Here is a 26,596-nt window from a genome sequence, read left to right as displayed (position 1 = left end):
CGGGCGTGGTGATATGACAAGAATATGCGGTCTTTCGGTCTAATATGTGATATGCCTTGTATGATAACAGGCGGGGACTCGAGCATTTCGCGGGGGCGTTTCGGGAGACTTCAGTGTCTAGTAAGGCAACAAATGCCGTGTATCATTCTAACTTTGTTCAGTTCCAGATGATTCTAGTGATGAATTAAGATACACATAATAGCCCCTTTTCTGGAGACACATTGCAGGAAATTTTCACGGGAAGTTGCCCTGTTCAGTCATGGCTTAAAAGAGTAGTATGTATACAACATCGCTAACTAAATAGCAGCAGTACACAAAGCTTATGTAGTACTCCCAGGAGTCGCTGGCTCTGGCCTCGAATTCTCTAATCATTCAACCTCGTAATCTATCATAAAATGCCAACAGATTATTGCTTCGACCATACCAGTAGTCTTCTACTTCACTTCACACAGCTAATCGTTCATGTGGGCGATGCCTTAGTCATCCGTTGTTGGTCGCGATCAGGCTCCCCCCCAAGGTCAACCGAGTGGGACAATCGTCTACCCGTGCAGATCGCTTCTCTGCATGCCGCTCTTTCGCTAAACCCCAGTCCGTGGCCAGTCGTGGTTGCAGCTGTTACTCTCAGATCATCCAGCCTGTAATCCGTGCCCGTGACTGCGGAGTTGCCCACTTCCCTCCGCCCCTACGCTTCGCTTCCCCATACTCGAGCCCTTGCTCCGCGACGTGACCTTTAACCTCCCCGGACCCCAATGCGGCCCTTCGACACTCCGAATACCTGCGACTCGTCATAGACAGCCCCCGTGGCTAGATGGAGCTCCATGGCTTCCGGACACCAATCAGCGTTCTCTGCGTCCACCCAGCACCGCGCCTTAGGTGATGGGCGATCTTCCATGAGCCAAGATGCCGGTTCAGAGAATGGCAGTTGGAACGATGCAGTCCCCAGGTCGGGAAGGAATGGGAGGTCTGGATCTGGAGGTAGCGCTACCACCGGCACTCGAGGGCCTTCGTCGCTGGCCCCGTCGTTTGGCGGGCCCGGTAGCTTCAGCGCGGAGCTCAAGAGCATGACCTCACGGAGTACGACACCGCGAGCCGATGGAACCTACACACGACGAGCCAGTAAATCGATTGGCGAGGAAGACCTCAATACTTCAGACGAGCGCGTGGCGTTTCTTCGAGGAAAGATCGCCAAAGAAACAAAGATCAAGACTGGAACAGAGAATATGCTCGAGGCACTGCTGGCAAAGCCTCCGAAGCAAACGAAAGAACAGCGCCTCAAGGTAGAATCTGAGCTGAGCACATCAAATCGCAAACTGGCCGAGTTACAACACGAGCTTGAAGAAGAGCTGCTACGCGCGCAGGCGCCGGCCACAACTCCCCCACGCAGTCGACTTTCCAGCCTTTTTCGAGGTAGTCCCATGCGCTCACCCTCCCGCAATCATAATGGCGGGGGATCATTGGATGGATACCAAGAGGTCGACGAAGATGGGAACATGGAATCCCCGACATATGTGTTGTCCGAAACCCTTCAGGCATTAGAGATCGAGGGTATGTCGCCTGACTTCTATGTGGAGCGCGCGAACAATCTGGTCGAGTTATTTAAGCGACATCCGGCCCTCAAGTATGACCTTGCATGGCCTGTATTTGGATTGCGTGTTCAAATCATGCTCCTCAGCGACAGCAAAGAAGTGGTCGCCGCGGGCTATCGGTTGACTCGCTATGCCATAGCAGATCGGAAATCCATTCAAACCATTCGCGCTCTCCACACAGATGAACTCGTTATCTTATCTCTCGTCAAAGAGAGCAAATCAAGCATTGAAAGGGAACAAGCTCTCAAATTCGTGAGAGCCTTTCTTGATGTCAAAGATGGCGTGAAGGAGATATCGCGTGCTGTCGTCCGCACAATCGTCTCCGTGGCAGAGCACAACGAGGATCGGCTACGCAACATATCCATCATGACTCTAGCGGAAATGTTGATCAAAGATCCAGAGCTCGTTGCTTCTTCCGGTGGATTCTCTGCTTTACACGATGCATTGGCAGAAGGCACATTTGGTGCTTCGGAGAGTTTGATATCCAGCTTTTTGCATATCCTCGACACCCCACGCAGCCGGAAATACCTGCAAGGAAGCGAACTAGAAGCTGTTTTAACGCCATTCACCGATTCTCTGGCAGACTCTCTTCGCAACGGGCGGTTAAAATCTGCGGCTCGCGCGATCTCTGCCATGCTCAAGACGTGGCCTGGCCTTGTGATTCTCGCTAGGAACAACGCGAAACCATTGCATTCTCTCTTAGAGTCATTGCATTATCCCGACCCTCAGGCCCGTGACCTTATCATGGAACTGCTATTCGATGCACTGCGAATAAAACCCCCGTCGTGGTCATCTTCTTTCCTTGCCGGCAGGCGACTCACAACATACGGTAGAGTTTCGAATCTGCGTTCTGATACCGAATCAAGACACACACCTTCATTCACCGAGAGTACCAGCAACAAATTCGATCTCACGGCGCACTTTTCAACCCTGATACTGGCGGCTTTGATCGAGGCCGGTCTGCCCAAAGTAGGAAAACTCTCAAGGCGAAAGCTACGAAGGATACTAACTCGGTATAGGCCCTTTCGGATCTGATTGAGGATGAGACAGATCCCTCACTCCGACGAAAAGCCACTCTTCTCCTGACTGAAGTGCTCAAGTTGGCCCATCATTCCCTGCCATCGGCAACCAGTGCCAAGCTCCAAGTCCTTCCAAATCTAATCCCTCCCGCCATCCAATTCGATACCGACAACCATGACGTTTCAACATCGACGATTTTCCAGATTGAAAGTATCAATCGGACATTAGCGCGCTCCGGGGCCTATTCAGGCCCAGGTCGTTACAACATGGACGTGGATTTCACGGCCCCTTTGCTACCTGGTGAACAAACAAAAGACAAATTGAGCCCGACCATGGATGAACAAACATTCCGAAATGCCATCATGGAAACTCATGTGTTGAACACCTCCAATTACATCAAGTGGAAGTGGGATCTCATTCACCGTCTCGTCGAGGGTCCGCTCACGAACCCTAAGCGCATGGATGAGGCCATCAAAGGCTCGAAATTCATGAAGCGACTTATTGGATTCTACAGACCTTTCAAATACCGCTTCGCTCTTGTGCCAAACACGAAGCCAAATCAGCGTTACGTTCGGACTGGTTGTGCCTTGATGCGAACCCTTGTCCAGACTCCTGAAGGCACAAAGTATCTCGCCGAGAACAAGTTTTTGCGGCAGGTCGCCGAATGCCTTGCACAATTGGACCGAATGAGCGGGCTAACCTCTGCATCCCCACTTTTCTCACGAGACCAGATGACCAACACGATGAGTGGGGGGTTATTTTGCAATGCTAGGGACGTTGAGCGGTGACGCGAAGGGGCTTCTCATGATGGAGAGGTGGCACATGCTCAATATGTTTTATCATATCATCGAGTTGCAAGGACGCAACGATCTCATCCAGACCCTTCTTGGCAACATGGACTACAGCCGAGATAGCCACCTGCGCGTTATGCTCTCAAAAGCCCTCACGATCGGATCCAAAGAAATCCGCATCTTTGCAACCAAGCTTCTTCGCAAGTATGCTGTCGGCAGTGATACTGTGCCTACGCATGAGGCAATTGGAAATGCGGAATGGGTTGTTAAGCTTCTTGTGACTCAGCTATACGACCCGGACGTCACGGTTTGCCAAATTGCCGTGAAGATTCTCGAAGAAGCATGCAACCAGCGTGACTATCTCGAGTACGTGGTCAAATGTCGGCCTTCTCTTGATCACTTGGGTGAGATTGGTGCACCTTTGCTTCTGCGCTTCTTATCGACTTCAGTCGGCTACCATTACTTGGACGGTCTGGATTACATCACTCAAGAGATGGACGACTGGTTCCTCGGTCGAAACGACTCATACGTGGCCCTCGTGGAAGCGGCTTTGTCAAGAGCCTACGTTGATCAACCACGACGCAGTAGCTATGCACCCGAAGACCTGGTTGATATGCAAGATGTCGGTGTTGTGCCCCCACACTTTTACCGAGAGCTTGCTCGAACTGCCGAGGGCTGTAAGCTTTTGGAGCAATCAGGCCATTTTAGCGAATTCGCATGGACAATCCGAGATTTCAAACTCGAAGAAGAAGATTACGAGGTGCTCCTCAAGGTTAAGGGATGTCTCTGGGCCGTGGGAAATGTCGGGTCGATGGAACTTGGCGCCCCGTTCCTCGAACCAGAGATTGTGCAACGCATTGTAACGATAGCCGAGAGCGCAGGTGTTTTGACGATGCGAGGCACTGCTTTCTTCGTCTTAGGGCTGATCTCCCGCAGCAAACACGGGCTACAGGTATTGCGAGGTCTTGGATGGGACTCTGCCATTGACCAGAATGGACATATTCTAGGCTTCTGCCTACCGACAGACCATCGCAAGCTATTCCTGGTAAGTCCACTTCTGTCGACTAATAGATGCAATAGCTAATCTAGATAGATCTCCTTCCCGGGGTACAAATCGGATGCCAAACGTACATCCCAAAATAAACTCAAGGAGGCAACGACAGACCCGGACGCAACCAATCAGAAGATCCTGAAGTTGATTGTCGATATGGGCAACACCGTTCTTTCGAAGCGAGCAGCCACAGACCTGCATAGGTATCGTCTCTCACCTCCCGATTTCTGCGAGTCACTACTAATCATACATGGCCATAGCATCAAATCCAAACAACCTGAAAAATTCCACCAGGTTCATCTTTTCGGCAAAACCCTATGTATTCTCGAGAGTCATCATTTCCGACTACCAGCTCGGCGCTTCGCCATTGATTTATTCGACAAGACCGTCATGCGCCGAATCGTTCTCGACGAAGATTCATCCGGAACGGATTCTGATTCATCTTCATAGAGATTGACGATAACATCTATATGATAGATCAATTATTTATCTGCCCCCACCCCCCAAATCTACATGACCGAACTACTACCCCTTTCGGAATACCCCTGCACCGCAAAACTGCTCGCAATCACCATGCCGCGTACCCTTTCATCAATTCGAAATATATGGCTTCTGAAGAGTCTTGGATCTGCTGGTGTTATAAGCAAATGACGACGCGCTGGGATCTGTTTTCTATTCTTCTGTTTCACTGTTCTGTGCATTTATTTTACTGGCATGGCGGTGAATTTGGCCTTGGATGAGACATGAAATGACATCAACTGCATGTTCTGCGTACTAGTAGTCTCAATCCCAACACTTAGCAACAGTATGTAATAGTCTGTGTAGTCCATCATCCTTGCCATGTTTGAATTGGCTAAGCATGATCGAGGTAATGGTCAATAATTCGTCTCGAGATCATCCGAAGGTTCTTGGGGGAATTGAAGGATGACAAGAACGTGAGGTTCAAGCTGGCTCCGCGATACATAGGCTGTGATTGGTGACTACTCCAGGGATGAGAAAAGATCGGAACGGAACCTTTTAGCGATCACAGATTCGGTAATTTCGCTGTAGAAATATAACCCAGATACATTAGTCAATCATCGCATCGTCAGCCTTTTCAACCACATACCTTGGAAGCCATTGAGACATGAAATCAGGATTGGGAGGGGTTTCCAGTCGTGGAAATTGCCGAAACATCCGTCAAACTGATCCATAGCTCATACGTCTGAGTGATCAAAGCTTTTGCCATGTCTGGTAGTCCATCCTTTTCCCAGTATTGGACATAATAGGCTTCTTCCTTGCCCGTAGGGTCTGCGAGATCCAGTGGGGGTACCCAATCACTGCTGCAGGTGTTGGCTGGTGGAGGGAGCGGATTGGGCATCACCATGCTTGCAGAAAGGAAGAAGTATTAGTACTACACATTCGATTCCAATTGCTCCAAGTTCTGGGTAGGGCCTTTCTTGGGTTCAATATGCCAGATAATTTGGCCATGTCGACTCACTCAGTATGTGGTCAGTGTACCAAAAACCTTGCAAAGCGCGATCGAAGTATAGCCTGAGTCACCCGATATAGATGGACTCGATCAATTTTGGTAAATGCAAATGAATGGAAATATAAGAGAAGATTCGGATAAATCGGGGGGAATTTCAATTTTCCTACATGCCATCGTATCCCAGTATGTGTAAAAATAACCGAAATATTTGCCTGACAGGCCGCCTGTCCTAGTCTCTATCTAGGTAAGATGGAATATATTGGTATATTGGCTAATCTACTCTATTTTAGGTAGCTACTAGTCTGCTACTAGTATTAGAATATGTCAATAATGGTAGACTCCAATTAGGGTTTAGAAATTTTTGTGGTACTACTGTGGTTTTGTTGAAGATTGTATAGGTAACACTAGTAATTTTAGACCTGGAAGTTACTCCAGACAGCCTTCAAGACGGTCAGGTAAAATACCCCGATTTATACATATACAAGTAACTGACCGCCCCTGCGCTTATGGAGCGCCGTGAGTACGGCAGCAGACAGTAGGAATTGGAGATATTTGGTCAGATTATTGTGGCGGCTACCCTGATTGCCAGCGCAGTGCAGTGAATTGTCCCCGTATGTCCCCGTATATCCCCGTATATTCTCGATTATCTAAAGTTGACCTCGGGACCCACCGATCACCGATCACCCCAACGCCCGGGGAGCTTCGTCCCGATGTCATCCAACACCTGGGGCGCCACCTCCCCCACGTTTTTTCCACTCAGCAACCTTCCATTCAGCAGCCATGGATTCGGCAATGGGTGATGTTGAGTCTGTGTCTATTGAGCCCTCACAGCCTGCCAATGCTGATATCCCGACCGTGGAGAGCTCAGGCGCCTCGGGATCCGAAGCGCGTGCTCCTCGCGAATCAGACCCCGCCCACCTCGTGGTCCGATTGATACAATGCCATCATTGTTCGCGCCCGCTGAATACGCCCCTGCGCCTTCCATGCGGCAACTCCATATGCCGATCATGTCTCCCGCCAGCCAGGCCCCGGACGGGCATCACTTACCCGGGGGCGGAGGGTCGCGAAGAGGGCTTTACGTGCTACTGGGAGGGAACCAGCAAATGTGCCGGAGACCACTGCGTCGGAGATTGCGGGACCGATGTCGTGCTATCCAATATCGCTACCTTGTTCCAAGAAGAGCTCGCATTCCCCGACACAGAAGATGCCGAGGTCCAGGAGGAGAACAATCAAGGCCGGGCTATTCGCTGGACGGTTGATCGCAGAGAGGACGCAAAACCAGAGACTCAAACAGCACAAGTTGGAAAGCTTCCGTGGCTACAAGGGATCTATTTACTAGCCTGGGAAGGCCGATTTCCCTATCACGTTTCCGAGGTGGCCTATGAGGAGAGTAGTACGACGGGGCAAGACCATGGCCAGCAAGATATATTCCGTTTCCAGAAGCTGAGAGACCGGCTTCGCGGGGAACTTGACTGCCAAGTATGCTATTCTCTCATCTTAGACCCTCTAACGACACCCTGCGGTCACACATTCTGTCGGAAATGCGTTGCGCGCGTATTGGACCATACGGATTTATGTCCTGTTTGCCGGCGTAAGGTCGGCATGCCGTCTACTATCCACTCTGAGCCATTGAATCGCACTATGCTTCGTTTAATCGATCACTTTTTCCCGGATCAGGTCGCTGCTCGGCGAGAGGCCCTTGCTCAGGATGAACTCGGAACCAACCACGAGAAAAGTCTACCACTGTTTGTATGCACAATGTCATTTCCTACAATGCCGACGTTCTTACATATCTTTGAACCTCGGTATCGGCTCATGATTCGACGGGTCGTCGAGAATGGAGATGGCAAGTTCGGTATGGTCATGTACAACCGACGAGGCCGACCTCAAGGAGACGAGCTCGGGAGTGTGTCATTTATGCAGTATGGAACGCTGCTGATGGTTGAGCGATACGAGCTCCTTCCAGATGGGCGTAGCCTTGTGATTGCAACTGGTATATCCCGCTTCAGAGTACTTGAGGCTGGTGAATTGGATGGCTACCATATCGCTCGTACAGAGCGTATCGATGATCTCAATCTAGCAGATGAAGAAAGACTTGAAGCAACCGAAACAGCTGCAGCTGCAATTCCAGATCCATCTTTAGGGCCAAATGCGGAACCGCCCCTGGACTCCCTGTCGACCCAGGAGCTCCTTGCGCTGGCACGGGACTTTATTCGCAAACAGCGCCAAGCAGGTGCACCTTGGCTCCACCCACGGGTCATGCTAGCATATGGTCCTGTGCCAACAGATGCAGCTAGGTTCCCGTGGTGGTTTGCCAGTATATTACCCATCTCCGAGGAAGAGAAATACCCTATACTATCTGCTAGGAGTGTCAGGGAGCGACTGAAGATCTCAGCCCGTTGGGCAAGAGAGCTGGAGTCCCGTGATTGGTACGTACAACGCATCAAGGTGCCGTCGAGATTTATCTAACGATCAGTATTAGGTCCGCCCGCTCGTCACTCAATTCTGTCTTATGACTAGCCGTCCCTCTCCTCGTATTTTGCATCATCCCCCTGGCACTGTCATTCAAACCTTTCTACAGTATCTTGATGTCATTGGCTCCGAACGTTCTCACGTCCTTCACGCCATTCACGTTCTCGATATCAGTCTCATTTGGCGGTGCACAGCCTAATTTAGAAAACAACCATCAGATCCACAATCATCATGATCAAACTCACGGTTACGCTGAAGAGAGCAAGGAGACCTATATACCCCAGACTTTAGTCATAGGGACATTCTTGGCGATTTTCCTCGCCCACGTGGGCGTCAATTTCCTCCAGGTTGTGCGGAGGGGACGCCGACGGAGACGAGCGCTCGAGTTGCAATTTCCTCAGCCTTTGCCCCAGCGTGATCGCGGTCTAAATGGCGAGCAATAATGGATCTGTAGATGATGATTCTCAAAATACAGGAGAGGGCACCCGGTTGTATTGGATTGTGGGATCCAATACATTTCAATTCCGGGTGATACATTCTCTTCAATCACCACGCCCCTTCTACATAACGATATGCGTTTGATTTGATTCCCCATGAGCGACTCTTTTTGTTTATTGTTATTGTTACGTTGAAGATACTTGTCATTTGGGAGTTCTAGGTTATTGTCCCGGTGGGTCTGCAAATATTACCGCCAATTTTATTTCAATCTCCAATGTTAGTCCTTGTTTGTAAGCATAGCAGTCAGATGTATTGATGGCTGAAGAAATCCAGGATGCGATGTGCAAATCCTTCAAACGTAGCTCACTTGGCCCGATGGATAGACAGTGGGGGTTGAACTGTACATATGCAATTTGGGCTGAGATTAGACCACGCCATATAGAAACGCCGATTGGGCCGACCACCGATACGGTTCCAGAAGGGTCCGATATACCCGCCCGCTAAGAACGCCCAGAAGTCTTTATATGGAACGTTTCCAGAAAAGTAAGGCACGAGACATCAATTGCGGCCTCCAGTAATCAATCTGTCTACATTTGAACCTTGGAACGGAGCAATTGGTCATATTAAAAGCATAGATGAGGTACTAGTACCTGGGACCCCCCTCGTAATCGTGTTCCTCGTGAATTCTACGGGATTTGGTTAGCTTGGTCAGTTCATAGACTAGTGCTAACTAGCCGCTTGGAGGATCCTTTTACCCACGGAAGTTTTGCGACCAGCGTGGTGCATTGTGAGTACTAGTATTATTGCCAAAAATTTTCTCTATCGTTCACGTTTCATTGTTCCTTAAAAAATTGGACTCCAGATGGTCGCGTGGGGGAGTTCCAAGGTTTGCAAGCACTGCGGGTGTTGAGTCCCAATGTGGGACCAAGGCACACGAGCAACAAAATCTGCGGGAAAATGCCGTTAAAACGCTCTCCAAAAGTCGGGGCGCTTTCAGGTTGGGGCAGTACAGTGGAGGTTGGCCCCGCCAATGGAGCCAATAAAAGGGGTGGTACACTTATTCGTCACTTTATGTAGATCTCTACGTCAGTGACCAACCAATACAGGGGCTCAAGGGTTGAGCATGAAAATTTGTTGATATACCTCAGGATGGTTCTAGAAAGCACCTAAAAAGCCGGCAAGTCTTCCGTTGGTTTTAGTTCGAGCTGTCAATGCTTCAACGAGTTGGTAGTGGTTTGCAATCTCCGTCCAAGGAGCAAGAATGAGCTTTGTTTTAGAGATGTGGGTCTCCAAATATGTCTGACATCCACCTTGCTGAGTTTGAGATTTCGACTATTTCGTGGCCTTTCCCCTGAGTGGAAATGTATGTAATCATCCCTGACCTATGATCATGATTATTGGTCTGATCTTCACTGGAGTTTCACATTTATGGTAATGGGGGTGAATCAGGAGGAGACAGGGCAACAAAGCATTCAAGCCGCCAACATTAAGATCGACACGGTCTGCCTGGTTGGAATGCAAGGGCTACGCCTTTTCATTCTTTGCTTATTCATATGGGTCACGCTTTGCTCACCCTGTTGTTGATGTGCCGTGCTCAAATGCTCTGACTCGCGACGCCAAATCCAACACCACCCAACGGAGCCCAGTCCGATGAGCCGGCTAACCACACGTCGCAAGATGTCAAAACCACCCTTCTGGGCATTTCCCCTTGTCTCGGCATCCACGTGGCTAGGTAAACGGTCTTTGCCTGATCTTGACTTGTAATAAACCAACTAATTTTTCTCCAGTGACGCTCGTCGGACTACTGGGTCATTGGTTCCTCGTCGGCCAACCGAGATATGGCCGAATGGAGTTTGACCAAGCCGTTCCGTAAGTTCATTGCTAGAGAAACTTGTATTATAGGGCAATTTTATTGACAATGGATTGCTAGATTCATTTCTGATTTAGCAGCACAAAAATTATGGCCGTTTTTCTTGATCGGCTGTTTCATCACAACATTGTTCTTTAATATCTCCTTCTACCAATTCGTTCGGAGGAAGGAACACCACAGCAATATCTGCATCTATTTCTCGTTCGTGATCACTATCATTGGAGGTCTCTCATTACTCATGATCGCTGTCTTCGACAATATCGATTTCAAACATCTGCATGATGTTTTTGTCACTGTATTCATGTGAGATGTATTTTGATGAGGTCGTCTTGCCTTCACTGACAATTATTAGAGTTGGGTATTTGATCGGAGCAGCTGCAATCTGCATAGATTATTTTTACTTGATGACCCTGTATGGGGCCGAACGGCGCATACTGTTCGCCAGCTTCTTCATCAAACTTTCCTTCATTATCATTGAACTCGCCTTCATTTTACCATTTCGCATCATGGCGGGGATGCACCATGCAGAAAAGAACGCAGCTGCAGTTCTCGAATGGGGTACGTCATCGCTCAATTGTTTGGTTATCTTTAACTCGGCTAACCGGATATCAGCCACTGCTTTTATATTTACGGGATACATTCTATCATTCGCTGTTGACTTGATGGATGATGAGGATGATTATTACCATTCCTCACACAAGTATCATCAACTCGAGATGGGCACGGCATTCTAGGATCTAAGACCCTCTGGAAGGGCATTGTATATAGACTGATCTTGGTTACGATTTCAACCCAAAATATATTCTCCGTCGTATCGACAATCCATGCTGGCGGGTGTGCTGCGAGTACATATATCAGCTCTTCTTAGTTGTTTGCAACTTGAAGACACCAGTAGCACTGCAGAACTTGAACTTGAACTCATTCCAAATTATTGCGATGAGCTTCCATCCATGTTGTAGCGGTCGAAATTGCATCTGCAATCGAGAACGTCCAACAGTGGGTAGCCCCAACAGATATCCCCTTAAAGGACTCTGTTTTCATAACCTGACATCCAATCTCTCCAAATTCACTATCGTCAAAAGTGATATCTGACACGGTCATCCACTGCCGTGAACCATCAACCGTGGCCACAAAACGGTTCTTTTCCAGCCGCGGCGAATGTCGGTATTCAGCCAAATGGAACGCAGTGCAGGAGTTGAACATAACCCCAAGGAGCATAACCTTCGCCCCGACTTCTTCAAGTCGAGCAAGCGGACTCCGCTCTCCGAGTTGACAATCAAGAGCATGACCCGCCGTGATCTTCTCAGCCAGAGGACCCACTGCAGCGAAAGACGTTTGTGGATGGTCACTGCGCATTGCACCGGGCCAAGTTCGGAGAAGCTCTGGAATCACGCCCATGAGAAATGTCGGGGTTGTGCGCGTATCGTATGCGGGCATCTCTTCGCGAAACTTCTCCCACCACTCTTCTGGTAGAGGCGGGTTTTTCCATCCAGATGGATCGGAGTTGTCTCCTGAATGTGTTGGGACGACTAGTGTTCCCTCGCTGCCTAGGACGTCGAGTAAAGCTGCGATCACGGTGACAGCACCGCCGTTCACCCAACCGATTTTGCTCAGAGAAGAGTGTAAGAGGATACAATCGCCCTTTTTGATACCGGCGTGTTCGAAGTCCTCTATGAGGTTGCTTTTGTTGTACTTTATGGGAGAATTAAAAAACATGGTGTTTCTTTCTTCTGCTGATTTTCTTGGTCAATTCAAATTCTGGTCACCGATCAAATAGTTGGCGGATATTTCAGAAGGCAAGACGCGGAGAGTAGCGAATGTACAACAAGATGGATCTCAGCCAATACTAAAGTACTCAGAACAAATAATAAAGACGGACAAGGGAAATTTAAACTGCGATTCTTTGGACCATATCTCGATGTGAGGCTATCCAAAAAGGGTTCCCGACGTAGCATCCTTCAAGCTAGCGCAAATGTAAGAATCAAGTATTTTTCGTCCTATTGTAGTCTCTCGATAGACCAGCTATAATTGTAGTATCATGATCTTTGATTCCGGCGGTTTCAAGGCCTCTCACTGACTGTTTCAATATCCAAACCATTTTCATTTATCCCTTTTAGGCAAGAGTGCATGCTTAGTAATCACCGCGTTTAGACGCGACGACGAGACGCGGTGACGAACCAACGAACCAAATCAGCAACTCGAGTGCTCCAGCACCTCCAGTGCCTCTCATATGACATATTGCATCGGCAATGACAAGCTTATCAATGTCCCTAGGCCCACCGGCCCTGATCAAACTCCACGATGCCCTCACATGCCTTTCCAAGTTCAGCGACACTGTTGCTATCGAGGCGGAGCATAGTGTGGTATGTTTGAAACGACCTTGCCGAATTGAGGAATGGTATACTGACATAAAGTGGTCTTTATGAAGCTCCGACTCAGTGCTTTGAATAGTACGAAAACGGCATTTGCATCCTTCGTCTGTGAGAAGGATTCTTTCTTCGAGAGCTACTCGTTTCAGGCGCGCGCGGATGGTCGGGCCTCGTATCAGACTCAAAGTCAGGTTTCGGAGCGGTTCTTTTGCCAGATTTTAATTAGGGTGATTTGTTCAAATACACCCAGGCTAGTTGTTCTGCGCCAGTACTAATGCCGGTGTAGGCACTTCTTTCTATCTTCCGTGGCCGAGTCGATCGAAATAAGGACACGGCTGTCGAGCGCTGTGAGATGGAAATCCTCGAAGACTCGAATCAAGCGGAGTGCAGGTTGACTGTTAAGATGATCTGCGGCTTAGGTGAGTTTTTCCAAACCCTTCAAGTCTACGATGAAGACTAAACATTTTAGGTGTAATAAAATCATACAAGCTCACTTACGAGCCGGCGGCGATTCAGCACGCCGTGTTTGACAGAAGCAAGACAACGAATCAGTGGACTGCCGATCCCCGGTTCTTGAAGCAAATCATCGACCACTTCAGCATGTCAGCTGAGCAATTAGATATCTGCGCCGAAGCCGGTAAAGCAACATTCACCAGTTTTACAACGAAGATTACGGAAGGAAAAGGTACGGCCAGCGCTCGCTAATTGTTACCGGGGAGTATATTCACTACCAAGTGCTAATAATCTCATAGAGGTCCTCAAATACCCCGTCCACACATCAGTAACCTGCGACAGGAAAGATTTCGAAGAATTCCTCATCGAAGAGAACATGCACATTGCCATAAACCTCAAAGACTTCAAGGCAGTTGTCGCGCACGCCGAAACGGCTAATGCCACCGTTACAGCACGCTACACTCTCCCCTGCAAGCCAATGCAACTCGCATACGAGTTCGAGGGCATCCGTGCTGAATTCACGGTCATGACTCGCGGCGAAGTAGATGGGGAAGAAGTGTCGTCGGCGAGGGCGGTCGTTCCACAATTATCTCAGCGTCCGACGACGACGGCACCAGCGACTACGCCAGTACCAATTTCTCTCAGAAGGAATGAGACGCCGCGAGTAGCACCGAGCACTGAGATGCCCCCGCCGCCTGCGCGGGCGCGGTCCATTCGTCCGTTGAAGGGGGGGTCAACGCAGGAAAATCTTACGCCTAGGTCGACGATGGATCGGCCTTCGGCTTCTGCGTCGATGGACTTTGACAGTCTTTTTGTGCCGCAGGATGATGATAGGCAGTGGGATGAGATGAATGACGAGGATGAAGAGGAACCTCAGGATATTCTTGGTTGGGATGCATCAGGACAGGAGACGTTTGAGCCTGTTCTGCGAGATATCGAGCCCGATTTCTCGAAGCCGGCTGCTTCTCGTAAGGGAGGTAATAATGATGAAATGGGTCTCCCGCCGACACAGCGCATGTCCCAGGTATGTCTCAATTCGGTGTTTGGGCTCAGACTCGTGCTAACGCTGAATAGGTCCGTGGCTTTGGTCTCTTCGACTGAAGGGTGCTGTTGGTGGAAACAACCAAATTATCCAAATTGTGCCTTGTGGATTGCGGATGAGTTCGCTCTATGATTTGCGCTCACTCCACGATCAACCAACTTGTCGCACAACCAGCGCTAACCCCAACAACTCTCGCACCTGGCACATCATCAGGAAGAGGGATCAAATTATACTTGCCCGCGACATTGCCTCGGGCATCTGTATTCGGTCCACAATTCCCATGCTCGCCCCAACCAAACGTTGCCACCGAGCCATCCTCCAAAAGCGTAAGAACATGCTCACTACCAACGCCAATCTCACTCAGAGGCGGCAAATTCGGCGGCGGAAGTTGGCCACGATCATTGCGACCCCAGGCAATAAGGGAACCCGTAGCGGACGCAGCACTCGCATTCAGCGAATCGGACCCAATATCAAAATCAGAATCATGACCGGAAACATGTACATAAATACCATGCCAACTAGCACCGATATCAAGATACTCTTTTCGGCCACTTCCACTCTCCCCAGAAGAAACCCGTAAAGAATCAGGAATATCCATAATCCCCCACCGATTCCCTTCATCGCCAAGAACAGCAAACTCACCCGCAGCCCTCTTCCCAATAACAACGGTAAACTCGCGTCCACAGACCGCACCAGTAGCAAAGAACGGAACGCCCCCGACCTTAGCAGGACTCCAAACAATCTTCTCTTCCTTAAGCGAAGCACCCAATTGACCCTTCCTTGATCCGCCCCAGCCATAGACCTGACCATTAGAAAGTATAGCCACGGTGTGGCCCATCCCACTCGCTACCGAGACAATCGTCGTACCGGCAGGAGGGAAGTCCGGAATCGTAAGACCCGGTTCAACTAAGACCTGGGTCGGGGCCGTTGCGGCGAGATCTTTGCCTAGACCTAATTCGCCCTTTGGCGTCGAGCCCAAGACAAATACTTTATCTGCCGTGGAGGGAACGAGGATACTTCCCTCCCATGTTGCGGAGATACATTTGAATGTATCAATGTCCTTGGCAGTAACGCGGTCAGTGAGAACCAGCCGGCGGAAACGGAGTATGGTCTCTTCAGTTTGGGAGGTTTCGCGCTCGTTTGGATCGCACGGGCTCTGGGATGGTCCGCATCTCTTGTCGGTATTGCATCCTGTAGTATAGACAAGTCCTGATTCTGTGAGGAGGAGGGTATGGTTTCCCCCCCGCGACGATCTTTGTGATTTTGTCGGTGGGTGCGGGTGTGGTGAAGAGACATTCTGTTGGTGTGGAGACGTCTTCGGTGTGACCGATGGCCAATTGGCCTGATCCGTTGGATCCAAAGGCGAATACCCTCATCTATTTCTCTGCGCCCGCTTTGCTTGGGAATATGTACTTGTACGTAAGGGTTCACGTTTGATAGTTGGCGGGGATGATTATTTGTCTGGATCTATTTTGACCGCCTCGGTGGCCGCCTCGATCACTTGTACGCAGACGCTTGCTCTCAGTGTTAAAACGGATACAGAGGGTGATACAGTGGTATTGCAAAAGTTCGAAACCTCCTATTGCCCACCATTAGAAGACGGTCAATAGTAATGGTGGGCAAAGGGGGGTTTCAATCTTTTGCAACACCACTGTATTAGTTTCGGTTTTGTCTACAATTTGAAGAGATGTATAGGTTAAAGTGAGCCCTCGGAAGATCTTGTAAAGCCGAAGCAATGATCATTCATCCATGTGAATATGTAGGTATCAACATCTAATTACAAGCAGGCGACGACGGCCCGCATCATCATGCAATACATGCAATGTCCAAAACAGAACAGCGACAACGCTCGGTCACTGGGGGAGGATATCCCAAAATTTTTGCAAGTCCCAACCAAAAGAAGCAAAGACCCAACCACGCCCATAAAAAAAAGCAAAACGCCATGCAAATATATCAACCCAATTATTCATTGTTGGGCAGATTTCTCATTCGAGCTGGAGAAGTGCTCCGTCCGCTCGTTAGTCTCCATTCTTCCACCGGAGATATTGTGGCCTTGCTGCTCGGCGAAAGCCTCGTCCGATTCCGCGGCCGGGGTAGAGCGAAGTTGTCGTGCTTGGCTGGCTTCTCCATACCCTTGAACATGGGGCTGGTGCGGTGGAAATATGTGTGGACGTGACCCTCAAGCAGAGAGTCATCGGTGTCATCGAAGTTATCCTCGTTGCCCTTCTCGTTCTCAGCAACCTTCTGGGCCATGAGGGCTTCCCACTCGGCACGGTATTCCTCGACCTTTTGCTGGTAGTCCAGCTCGGCGTCGTAGTAGCGGCCCTTGCGCAGAACGAAACGCTCGTACCAGGACAGATGCTTGGGGTGTACAGCAGCGCCGTGGTAGTCCTCTTCGCGACCTTGGCGGAGGAATTGCCAGCGGCGTTCCTGCTCCTTTAGGTCCAGACCAGTGGTATCGGGCAGGAAAGCCAGGGTCAGAACAACACCAGCCAGGCCGAACCAGGGAACGACGTAGAACTTGGTCTGAGTGTCGATGTAGTTGTAGAGCACGGAAGCCAGGAGGGCGCCACTCTTACCTGCCGCGGCGGAGAGACCGTGGGCAGTGGCACGGATGGGGGTCGGGAAGACCTCGGCGGCAACCAGGAAGGAGACACAGTTGGGACCAAACTGGTTGAAGAAAGAGCTGAGGAAGTACATAGTCTGGAAAGACTTGATGTTCTCAGGCCGGGTGTAGTACTCGTAGTTGAAGCCAGGAATGACGAAGAGAATGAAGCACATCATGAAGCCAACGGTTTGCATCCACTTTCGGCCATACAGCTTGTTGTCGATGAAGAAAGAAGCCATATAATAGCCAACCAGAGAAACACCAACATTGACCAAATTCCACAGCCAAGTTGGCATCACGGAGCTAGAGCCAGGGCTCAGGACTCCGATAAATTCACTCTGGAAGAGCTTGTTTCCGTAGAAGAAGACATCATTGGCGAACCAACCACCGGCAGTGGCCACAAGACGAGGACCGAAGTACTTGAAAGTAAGACGCAGAGAGTCAACATCGTATCCGGTGACAGAGGCCTTCTTCTTAGCAGCAGCGAGTTGCTTGCTAGCGGCCTTCATGTGGTAGGCACGGTAATAGACAAGCCATAGGGTGCCGACGGCGGGCAGAGCGAAGGAGATACGATAAGTCCATTGGGTAGAAACGGGCGAGTATGGGTTGTCGCCACTGCCGTGGTGGAAGCAAAGTAGCAAGATGATCAGGAGGACCTGGTTGAAGAATTGGCCCCAGCCCTGCATGAGGAAAGCGCTGGTAACCTTGCGGCCGCGATGGAGGCGATCGTCCTTTGTTGAGATCTTTCCAGAACCAACAGCGTTTTCCATACCGCTGGTGGCGGTCATGGGGTACTCGCCACCTATGCAATGTTAGCTCAAAGCTCGGGCAAGTGGCTACCTTCTGGAAGGTTATAAAAGAATGGAACGTACCAACGCCGACACTGTAGAAGAAGAGAGACCAGGCATAGCAAATCACCCAACCGTTCTGAGTAACACCCCAGGCAGCGGTCAACATGATCAAACCGATAAACATGATGGTGGCATCCTGGATCAAACCCCAACGACGGCCAATCCTGGAAAGTTGGAATTAGCATTGAGATCACTTCAATTGGGGTTCTCCCGCTCTGCATTGTAGAGGCTTACCAGTCACCAACGAAGCCGACCAAGATCTGGCCAACGATAATACCAATGATTTCCAGATAGTCGACCGCATTCAACCATTGCTTGTCGCAGATCAGGTTGTCTTTCCAGCAATCGGGGAAAGTCTTTTGGAAGAGCGGCTTAATGTTACCGATGGAGAACAGAACGTAACCCTCGAGACCGAGACCGGCACCGGGCAGAACCATGTTGCGGAAGTAGTAGGAGACGGGCGAGAGAGGATCCTCCTTCATCATGTCCCAAATGCCACTCAGCTCGCGACGGGCCTCGCCAGCATCATATGAGCTGACGAACTTGATCTTCTGGCCCAATGGCATATCGGCCCAGTAGACACCTTCGGGGCTGTAGCTGTCCTCGGGACGAATCAAACTGTCAAAAGCACCCTTCTCATTGATATCCATATCCATCAGCGGGTTGTGTGTGCCGGACATATCAGGCCCGTGAGGGGCACGTGGACCGAAGTCAGCCATGGTGAATTGACTTCCGGGGAAGTTGGCTGTGTAGAGGAAGGTCGAGTGAGGATGTTCAAGATCTCACGAGGGAGGAGGGAGGAGGGAGGGAAGGTCGCGAGACCACAAAGGTGTGTGAGGCGTAGCTATCGGAACGAAATGTTGGGGCAGGTGTGCGTGGGACTTTTTTTTTATATGAAGTAGAAAGGAAAGACCGGGAGGACCGGGGCGAGCAAGCACAACCTGCGCCGAGAAAGATCGGTGTTAAGCAGAGTGGCAAGCTCCACCCAGGTCTTCCTTCCTTTTTTATTTTTTCTTTTTTTTCCCGTGGATTTGCCATTTTGCCCAGGTCGAGAGTCGAGAGTCGGGGTCATTAGACGAAAACAGCAGCGGCCAGTGGGGCAGACTGAGGAAAAATGGAAACGAAAAGTTGGATCCGATGGAAATTATGGGGCGCCCGTCAGCCAATCAGTCCCGCACGTGGTGGCAGAATTGTTCGCAGCCTCCCCGAGTCTACGCCGAGTGCCCTGGATGTCCCTGGATTTTCGGGGATTTCCCTGGATTTTCCTCCCGTGGTCTCTCACCGCCTGCACATTGTGGACCGCCCAGATCTGCGGGTGGATCCTCTCGCGCTCGCAAACCTCAACCTGCCCATCTCGCCCATCTCGCCCCCGCTAAATCCCACCTTCACATCCTGCTGTCGCGTGCGCTATAGCCGGTCCGGTCTTAGGTCTTATGTACCTCCTTTGCTTGCCCAGCACTTCGGTGACCACCTATCTGCCGACTGCGTATGCAACTACTGATTCTCGTCTAATTCTCGTCTAATTTAGAGATGCTAAAAAAAAACATGACAGCGCACACTATTCTACTGACACTAGTGTCATCATGCAGATGATTACCCATGGACACATCCCGCCATTCTACCAGTACATTGTCACACCCGCAGTTCTGCCAAGACTTCCCATCATGGATCGCCTTCTGCTTTTTATCCAAATGCGTGGCTATGCTCCGGGGAATCACCGTCTATCAACGTCTTTGCCCAGAGGGTCCAAGCCACGAGTGTCGTGTGTCCCAATCCTAGGTTTGACGTACTACCTTCGGCCCCCGCTATAAGCTACAATCCCAAAGACTATCCCTCCATATGGAAATCATCGCCCTGCGGTGCTAATGCATCCGCTTCTGTCTATCAATGCATGCGAGCAAAGTGGGGGATGACGGTTTAACTCGGCGCTAACCAATATCTGGGGTCAGCGCCCCGATGATTGGACACATTGTATATCACCCTTCGACCAACCAGAGGCCCCGCTGAGAGCACATGGTGCTGTCCGGACCTGACGTCGTCCGCCCCTGTCTACCAAACAGTCCTTGGAACTCCCATCGATCAGTCTGGCTCGCATGGGTCAAACACAAAACACGAGGCCTGTCGGAAGCACGGGTCCATCATATTGGTTCACCCGGTCTTGTCGCATGCTGCGGCTGCAGCATAATCGCTGCATACTTCGGGTGGCTGCCCCGGTTGCCCTATACGAGTAGTCGATGATTCAATGTGATGCTTGCCATTGCTTGTACATTGCTTGACACTGCTTGACACTGCTTGTCAGTGCTTGACACTGCTTGTCAGTGCTTGACACTGCTTGTCAGTGCTTGACACTGCTTGTCAGTGCTTGACACTGCTTGTCAGTGCTTGACACTGCTTGTCAGTGCTTGACACTGCTTGTCAGTGCTTGACACTGCTTGTCAGTGCTTGACACTGCTTGTCAGTGCTTGTCAGTGCTTGCCTCTCTCATTTGGAACCCCCAAGACCATCAAGCATTTCCAAGAAAGCATGTGGCTGCGTCCTAGCATCGCCGCAATGCTTGGATTTCGCCAACATTCTCGGCGAGGCGACCAGACTCCGGCAATTGGAATGCCAACACGAAGCTAACAGCAGGATCATCCCATCTCATCTAACCACGGCCGATCCTCAACCTTCGAGACGTCTCGAACGAGCTCTCGTACCCACCGAATGAACTGCTGCAGGGCACCGGCGCATGACACGTCTCCCGCTTGCATTGACTTTGCGCCGTCATTTAAGGGGCCTTCCGTGGAGAGCTAGATCATCAGCCCGAGAGCCACATCTGCGCCTTCCCGATCCTCCGTCGACGGTAGTGCAGCGATCTTCCGGCCAATTGATGCAGTCTAGTCGCGCTATTCCCGGTCTGTTTCGTTCTTGAAACCTGCCAGCTGCGCCCGAGGAATGCGCCACTGCAAAGGCTGGGCCTTCCAGAAGGACACAGTGCTTCTAGAAGGCTGCCTTGTCTGGAATGTCTCAGCTGGACTCATAAATGGTCCGCGTATGACGGAAAGTCTGGACCGTTCGCGATTGAGCCTTGCTTCGCTGACGAGCACGCGGCAAAGGCGGACGATCCTATTAAACCCTCGGCTCCATGTCTAGTTCAAATTTATGCCCATCCCCTACGTAGTATCCTTTGTGTCTAGTGCTTAAGCCGTTTTCGGTTGCTGGTGACTGGTGCCAAAACTTGATTGGCGCGCTATCGAACTGGCTTTCCCGAGGTGGTTGTCCCAACTCCTTTCCAGATGTGATGATGTCGAAGGCTTCTTCTACCCCAGGCTTACGCCCACATATGTAAAGGTCAAGGGTTGGTCGGATCCCTTTCCTGCGATCGAGTCCACTTATTGTAGATAGATAGCTAATAGGTATTTCGGTATTCAGCCAATAGAGACTGGTATCTCATTTCTAAAGGCTGTTCAAGTTCCAAGGTTGAGTATTCAAAAATTTATCTTTAGTTTCGGTTCAAGTTAAGTTCTATATCAATTTTTGTCTTGTGGCCGCCTGGCATGCACCAATGATTTGAATTCGTTCTCAAGCTACTAGTAGTTGTGGTATGTTGGTACTAGCATAATATATACGCCTCATCAATACTCAAGTGCAGTGGTTTCATATCCAGGCCTGTCCACATAGAGAGTGAAAATGGGCAAAGCAGGGGCTGCTTAATGCAGAGAGGACGAGATGGTGGGTAGAAAAAAAGAGGCGAAGAACATACAACAGATATTGTATGTCGGTGGCCACCTAGCCCTTCACTCCCACTTCCAATCACCGGACGAACCAATTTTTATCATTCAGCCACTATGGCGCGAACAGATCAGACTGCACGAAACCCAGATCCATCCATCTACGAAGGAGGTTGCAACAGGAATATGTCGATCATCAAGGGAACACTGTCATTCTGGGGAAGTGGGCCACCGAATTCAACTTCTCTAACCCGGAGGAAGTTGAGGACTACCGAGTTCAAGTGTATAGTACAATTCCTATTCTGACTCAACCGGAGGCTCTCAATAATTTGTACTCATATCTTTACTTTAATGTCCCCATGCCCCCCTTCTTGGAGATCTACTCATACAATCCACCCGATGCACTCGCATGTGTGGAGCATCAGCGCCGTGAAATCGCTCATCGAAAGCGTCTTCACGCCAAACAACATGAACATGATGAGCAGAAATCTCTGCCCCCGTTGATCCCAACAATGCAAGCCCCTTTTTCAGATGGTATGTCTGGCTTCTGTTTCTTCTTCACGTCGAACAGCTACCTACAGGCGACGTTTGCGAAGGACGAGGGTGGAACAGGCCCCTGGTGGATTTATTTCGATCGGAATCTCCCATCTGTAGTCAAGAAGCTGGATATTCTCAAACGCCTTCAAGAACCACCAACTGATTTTGAAACTTTTGTGGATGGCTATGCTTTTGTCAACTCAGATGTCCGCGATATAGATGTCAATATTACGAATAATCAGACCGGGATGAGTATGGGCAATCGATTACGGACTCCACGAACCGCCCCCACCGGCATCGCTCGATGATACTCCCTCTTTACAGCATATTCAAGAGATTTTAGGGCAGCAGCAGCTAGCTCCAGAAGTTCAATCCGTGGACCCAAATGTATTTCATCTTGCTTGAAGATCTGAAAGTCGAATTTTGACTGTTACGAACAACATGTCGGACGGGTAGTATGACTCGGATCTTCAATATGTGATTTACCTCTCGTTTCTCGCGAATATTGCTGAGAACAACACCTTGCCTACGCTGCTAGAGACAGCAGCACGCACATTTACAGCTGGAATTGTCTCCCACCTCCTAAGCTCAAAAAAGGTTTACTTTGAGTTCCGTTTTCCCGAATCCTCATCATTGTCCTGCCTGATATCTGCTCCATCTAACGGGTTCCACGTTGGTGCCATCATGGGCCTGAACAAAGCGAGAGAATACGCGTATTCCCGCAAAGTTTTGGCGACCGTGCTTCGCCCCCAGCGCCTAATCACTTTTTTACAGTGGTTATTGACAAGCCTGGCTTCATCCAAAAACCTGGTGTGAATTTTTATACTCTCTGGGCCGAACATTTTGAGTACATTGTGCCGCAGGCGAGCGATCCCACTGTTATCAAGACTCGCAGAAGCGCTGGTATTCAAGACACTGCAAGAATGCTTGGAATGGTTGGATTTGAAGAAGGTATTCTTAATGGCGCGAGGAAGCTCACGCGAGAAGAACATATGGAATTGTTATCCTTGTCGCCGGAAGAGTACGATGCGAAGTTACAGCCCTTCATAGACGCGGCGCCTGAGAGCGAAGCCGAGTATGAGAGGGTTGGCGCTGAATTTGAAGCTATGTTGGCTGCGGAAGAATGAATGCCCATAATATGTCGGATCAGGCTCCAGGGCTGAGAATATTCGCGTTCGGCCAATTTTATGGGATTTTCTATTCAGGGCCCAGCATAGAGAAGTACGCGGTAGCTAGATTGATGCCAAGTGCTAGATAAAAACTCTCATTGTTACTGCATCTCTTACAAGATGGTTAAGAGTATCTGCGATTGCGCTTGAGTTCGCGTTGCTTTCCACGACGAAAACACTCGTGTTTAAAGTTTTCAGTCTCCTTACGATTCTCGTTTGCTTCTTTCCACTCTCCATACGCACCCTTGATACCCAGCGCGGCGAGACCGATACTCACCGCATAAATCGTGTTGGCTTTAATGCGCTCCTTGCGCGCCTCATCGGCCGTGACCTCGCCATCTTCCAGCTGAGCCACGCGTTGCTTGTGCTTATTAACTGAGCCGTAGACTTTGTGAGCGGCGTGAACGGTTGCCGCAGTGACTAACCCGAAGGTTAACAGCACATCACGCTCCATTTTCTTTTCCATTTTCCTTTTCATCTGAGCTAACTCCGAATCGGAATCGCACGCGGAGCTCGACGAGTCCCCATATCAATGATTATCAGGGTACCTGTTCAAGGAACGTTATCGGGCCAGATCTCGAGAGCCTTGTTTTCGCCCATGATAGTTGTTTTCCATATCCGAGTCCGAGTACCCATCAGAGCTATAATCCCAATTCCTGTAGTCGCGGTCGCGACTAGAATAACGCTCCCAATGGTTGGATTGACCATCCCTGTCTTTGTATCGAGCGCTTTTCTGATCATCGCTTTCTCCATGGTCTGGAGACTCCATACCCCGGTGCCTGTCATCCGAGACGCTCTGACTGCGTTTCTTCGATCCGTAACGGTCATCGTTGTAGTCTCGTGCCCGAGATCGCGAGCGGCCGTATCGGTCATAGAGCTCCTTTCCCGCGAAGGCCACCACACCTGCTACAGCAATTTTCTTAAGATTGCTCGATGTATGGCTTCCGCCAACCCGACGCTGAAGCTCAGCTCTCTCTTCACGGCTAGGGGCACCGTCGTATAAGCCCCGAAATGTAGTATCCATGATGTGGTGTTTCTGAGGCTTGCTTGGATCCTTATTAACCAATCCATTGGTGACAGCTGCCGTCAGAACATGCTTCCCTTTGTCTCCCTTCCATTCTCCAGGTTCCTTGCGCGCTCGTAAGGCCTCTGCAGCACCGGCGGCCATGAGGGGAAGAGCAGCATGCATTAAAAGCTCCCCGCCCCTGCCACGTAAGAAGCCACTGCTGCCTTGATCACGGTTACTGTCAACGGGGCCTTTATCACCACTCTGATGCCGGTCTTGGTAGTCATTGGCTCTCGAGGCCTCGCCCGTGGATTGGCGACGATTTTGATCGCGGGATGAGCGGCTGTGCCTAGATGAAGAACCGCTGGGCCTTTCAGAATCTAGTGGTCTTCCAGTCAGCAGAGTATTCTATGAATCTTGAGCGACGCATAAGAACCTTTGTATGGGCGAGATGAGTTCCGTTGGGACCGATTTCCTAGGTGGTAGGAAGGGTCCCCACCAATTGACGATGCCCGACGTCGAAATTCGGGTCGTGGACGGCGTGCCTGTCGTGAGCCATAGTCGCGCTGTTCATCGTATCGCCGACTCTCGGGGTGTTCATCATAATAATCTGCAGCATATCCACGGTTGCGACCATGGGATTCGCCATAGCGGCGGCCATCGTGGTACGACATTATGTTTTGACGGAGGCGGGGAAGGTGATATCGTTCGTAAAACAGGGATCCACAGGAGGTAAAGTGTCCAATATACTTCGTACTAAGTAGGATAATATAGTAGGCACATAGTCTTTAGATTGATTGTTGCAGGGCCAGCTGTGAAGGTTCAGATGAAAGACTGGGAACAAAAGTCCCGGTAATTAAGGACATAATTAATTTTTATCATCCATAGAGGCTGAAACAGATGACGTCGTGCCAGCCCACATCGTGTGGAGAGGTCATTGCTTCTTCAAATCTACCGAGTTGCTTAGCTAGTGCTTGTGTATGGTGCACGAGCCTGTCACTTCCATTCAAACAACGTCATCCTGCATTGAATAGTTCAAGAAAACAAGGTATTCCCCAACCTCCGTCATATCTGCCTTATGTAATGTCAGATTTTTTATAGACTCTACTTCGTTAGTTATGCTAAATGCACTGACTAAATATTCCCCTGAATATCAGTATGTGTGATGAGCTGGGCAACACCTGTGAACCTTCTAGCAGTACTATCATCCGCATGGGCGGAATCAGTCATACCAAGCAGCCTACCACCATTCTCTTCATTGTAATAATCTAATACGTATATATGAATTCCAAGGCTATATCTATTAGTCCTCCAAGCGGATCGTGGCGGCCCGCACCCGCGGCGGGGACCGTCCCAGACTGCTACTAATAGTTACCACTTGGATACTAGATGTCGGCACATATTTTTAGAGTGATGAGAAATGACTATGTACATAGTACCTGCTGACCCGGCTCCACCAACTCAAGCAGACAGCTGGAGTGAAGGTTCACTTTTGGGTGTTCTAAAATATACTATCACACTATTAGCTAAAAGCCAAACTCTGCTTATTCTAGCCTACATATCTACAGTATTGTAGCGTCCTTTAGTAGCAAGCATTTGATGTCCAGGAGGTGCCCAGGTGGTTACTGGTAGGCTCATTATGCGACACCCGTGGGTTGTGACTTGTGAGGCATTCAAGGCCATTTTAACCTAGTAAGTAAGTTTAGATTCAAACGATAGTTACCTAGATGACACCAGAACATGATTTCCACAAAGAAGAGGGGAAAAAAGAAAAACATACAACAGCAGGGATTCGCATGTGGTCACCCACCATACTACTAACCTGCCGGCGTGTGGCTTAAGTACGGCTGAGCGGACGGGAAGCCCTGTTCTCCACACCCTATGGTCGTATGTACTAGACACCGCCTTTAAGGGCATTATATAGTAAGTAACGTAATACTATAACTTAGGGTTATTGATCTCGATCTTCTCTCGAGATATAACGCTATGGACCATCTCTAATCTCTAAAAACGTAACCTGGCCAGACTAGTGCCCCATAATCACAACATCGCCCGCAGTCGTGGCGCAGGTTGGCGGATCGTCATCTAGAAGGAGCTGATTGTCTCCTTGATTCTACATAGTATTTTATATATATTTTACTAGTAGTGAGAT

At 49.8% G+C, this 26,596-nt stretch overlaps 11 protein-coding genes across 11 annotated transcripts; 5 read left to right on the top strand and 6 right to left on the bottom strand.

Moving 5' to 3' along the window:
* Positions 1 to 818: 818 nt before the first annotated feature.
* N7481_011445 (putative cytosolic regulator Pianissimo) lies at positions 819 to 4,898 on the top strand (the record flags this gene model as incomplete). Its single annotated transcript, XM_057270664.1, has 4 exons — positions 819 to 2,555; positions 2,606 to 3,360; positions 3,521 to 4,442; positions 4,491 to 4,898. The coding sequence occupies 4 exons, from the start codon at positions 819 to 821 to the stop codon at positions 4,896 to 4,898; spliced, it is 3,822 nt and encodes a 1,273-aa protein (XP_057117838.1).
* A 682-nt stretch (positions 4,899 to 5,580) lies between these two features.
* On the bottom strand, positions 5,581 to 5,814 carry N7481_011444 (uncharacterized protein; the record flags this gene model as incomplete). Its single annotated transcript, XM_057270663.1, has 1 exon — positions 5,581 to 5,814. The coding sequence occupies one exon, from the start codon at positions 5,812 to 5,814 to the stop codon at positions 5,581 to 5,583; it is 234 nt and encodes a 77-aa protein (XP_057117837.1).
* Positions 5,815 to 6,699: 885 nt separating this feature from the next.
* On the top strand, positions 6,700 to 8,388 carry N7481_011443 (uncharacterized protein; the record flags this gene model as incomplete). Its single annotated transcript, XM_057270662.1, has 1 exon — positions 6,700 to 8,388. One exon carries the CDS (start codon positions 6,700 to 6,702, stop codon positions 8,386 to 8,388), a length of 1,689 nt encoding a protein of 562 aa, XP_057117836.1.
* Positions 8,389 to 10,506: 2,118 nt separating this feature from the next.
* N7481_011442 (uncharacterized protein) lies at positions 10,507 to 11,433 on the top strand (the record flags this gene model as incomplete). The annotated part of the gene is made up of 5 exons (XM_057270661.1): positions 10,507 to 10,561; positions 10,617 to 10,698; positions 10,760 to 11,002; positions 11,052 to 11,257; positions 11,312 to 11,433. The coding sequence occupies 5 exons, from the start codon at positions 10,507 to 10,509 to the stop codon at positions 11,431 to 11,433; spliced, it is 708 nt and encodes a 235-aa protein (XP_057117835.1).
* Positions 11,434 to 11,617: 184 nt separating this feature from the next.
* N7481_011441 (AAC(3) family N-acetyltransferase) lies at positions 11,618 to 12,415 on the bottom strand (the record flags this gene model as incomplete). The annotated part of the gene is made up of 1 exon (XM_057270660.1): positions 11,618 to 12,415. The coding sequence occupies one exon, from the start codon at positions 12,413 to 12,415 to the stop codon at positions 11,618 to 11,620; it is 798 nt and encodes a 265-aa protein (XP_057117834.1).
* Positions 12,416 to 12,948: 533 nt separating this feature from the next.
* N7481_011440 (uncharacterized protein) lies at positions 12,949 to 14,622 on the top strand (the record flags this gene model as incomplete). Its single annotated transcript, XM_057270659.1, has 6 exons — positions 12,949 to 13,062; positions 13,128 to 13,295; positions 13,355 to 13,487; positions 13,538 to 13,753; positions 13,821 to 14,545; positions 14,596 to 14,622. 6 exons carry the CDS (start codon positions 12,949 to 12,951, stop codon positions 14,620 to 14,622), a joined length of 1,383 nt encoding a protein of 460 aa, XP_057117833.1.
* Positions 14,623 to 14,702: 80 nt separating this feature from the next.
* Positions 14,703 to 15,939, bottom strand: N7481_011439 (RCC1 domain-containing protein; the record flags this gene model as incomplete). Its single annotated transcript, XM_057270658.1, has 2 exons — positions 14,703 to 15,719; positions 15,814 to 15,939. 2 exons carry the CDS (start codon positions 15,937 to 15,939, stop codon positions 14,703 to 14,705), a joined length of 1,143 nt encoding a protein of 380 aa, XP_057117832.1.
* A 586-nt stretch (positions 15,940 to 16,525) lies between these two features.
* Positions 16,526 to 18,741, bottom strand: N7481_011438 (putative MFS phosphate transporter; the record flags this gene model as incomplete). The annotated part of the gene is made up of 3 exons (XM_057270657.1): positions 16,526 to 17,973; positions 18,044 to 18,186; positions 18,257 to 18,741. 3 exons carry the CDS (start codon positions 18,739 to 18,741, stop codon positions 16,526 to 16,528), a joined length of 2,076 nt encoding a protein of 691 aa, XP_057117831.1.
* A 3,350-nt stretch (positions 18,742 to 22,091) lies between these two features.
* N7481_011437 (uncharacterized protein) lies at positions 22,092 to 22,577 on the top strand (the record flags this gene model as incomplete). Its single annotated transcript, XM_057270656.1, has 1 exon — positions 22,092 to 22,577. The coding sequence occupies one exon, from the start codon at positions 22,092 to 22,094 to the stop codon at positions 22,575 to 22,577; it is 486 nt and encodes a 161-aa protein (XP_057117830.1).
* Positions 22,578 to 23,562: 985 nt separating this feature from the next.
* On the bottom strand, positions 23,563 to 23,892 carry N7481_011436 (uncharacterized protein; the record flags this gene model as incomplete). Its single annotated transcript, XM_057270655.1, has 1 exon — positions 23,563 to 23,892. The coding sequence occupies one exon, from the start codon at positions 23,890 to 23,892 to the stop codon at positions 23,563 to 23,565; it is 330 nt and encodes a 109-aa protein (XP_057117829.1).
* A 108-nt stretch (positions 23,893 to 24,000) lies between these two features.
* On the bottom strand, positions 24,001 to 25,118 carry N7481_011435 (uncharacterized protein; the record flags this gene model as incomplete). Its single annotated transcript, XM_057270654.1, has 2 exons — positions 24,001 to 24,824; positions 24,881 to 25,118. The coding sequence occupies 2 exons, from the start codon at positions 25,116 to 25,118 to the stop codon at positions 24,001 to 24,003; spliced, it is 1,062 nt and encodes a 353-aa protein (XP_057117828.1).
* Between the last annotated feature and the right edge of the window lie 1,478 nt (positions 25,119 to 26,596).

The sequence above is a fragment of the Penicillium waksmanii genome (genome assembly GCF_028829765.1).
Source record: "Penicillium waksmanii strain IBT 27052 chromosome Unknown utg000009l:1.0-4314994.0:1.0-4318279.0, whole genome shotgun sequence".
Taxonomy (NCBI): domain Eukaryota; kingdom Fungi; phylum Ascomycota; class Eurotiomycetes; order Eurotiales; family Aspergillaceae; genus Penicillium; species Penicillium waksmanii.
The sequence above is the reverse complement of the archived record's forward strand: the minus strand, read 5'-3'. Positions and strand labels throughout refer to the sequence as shown.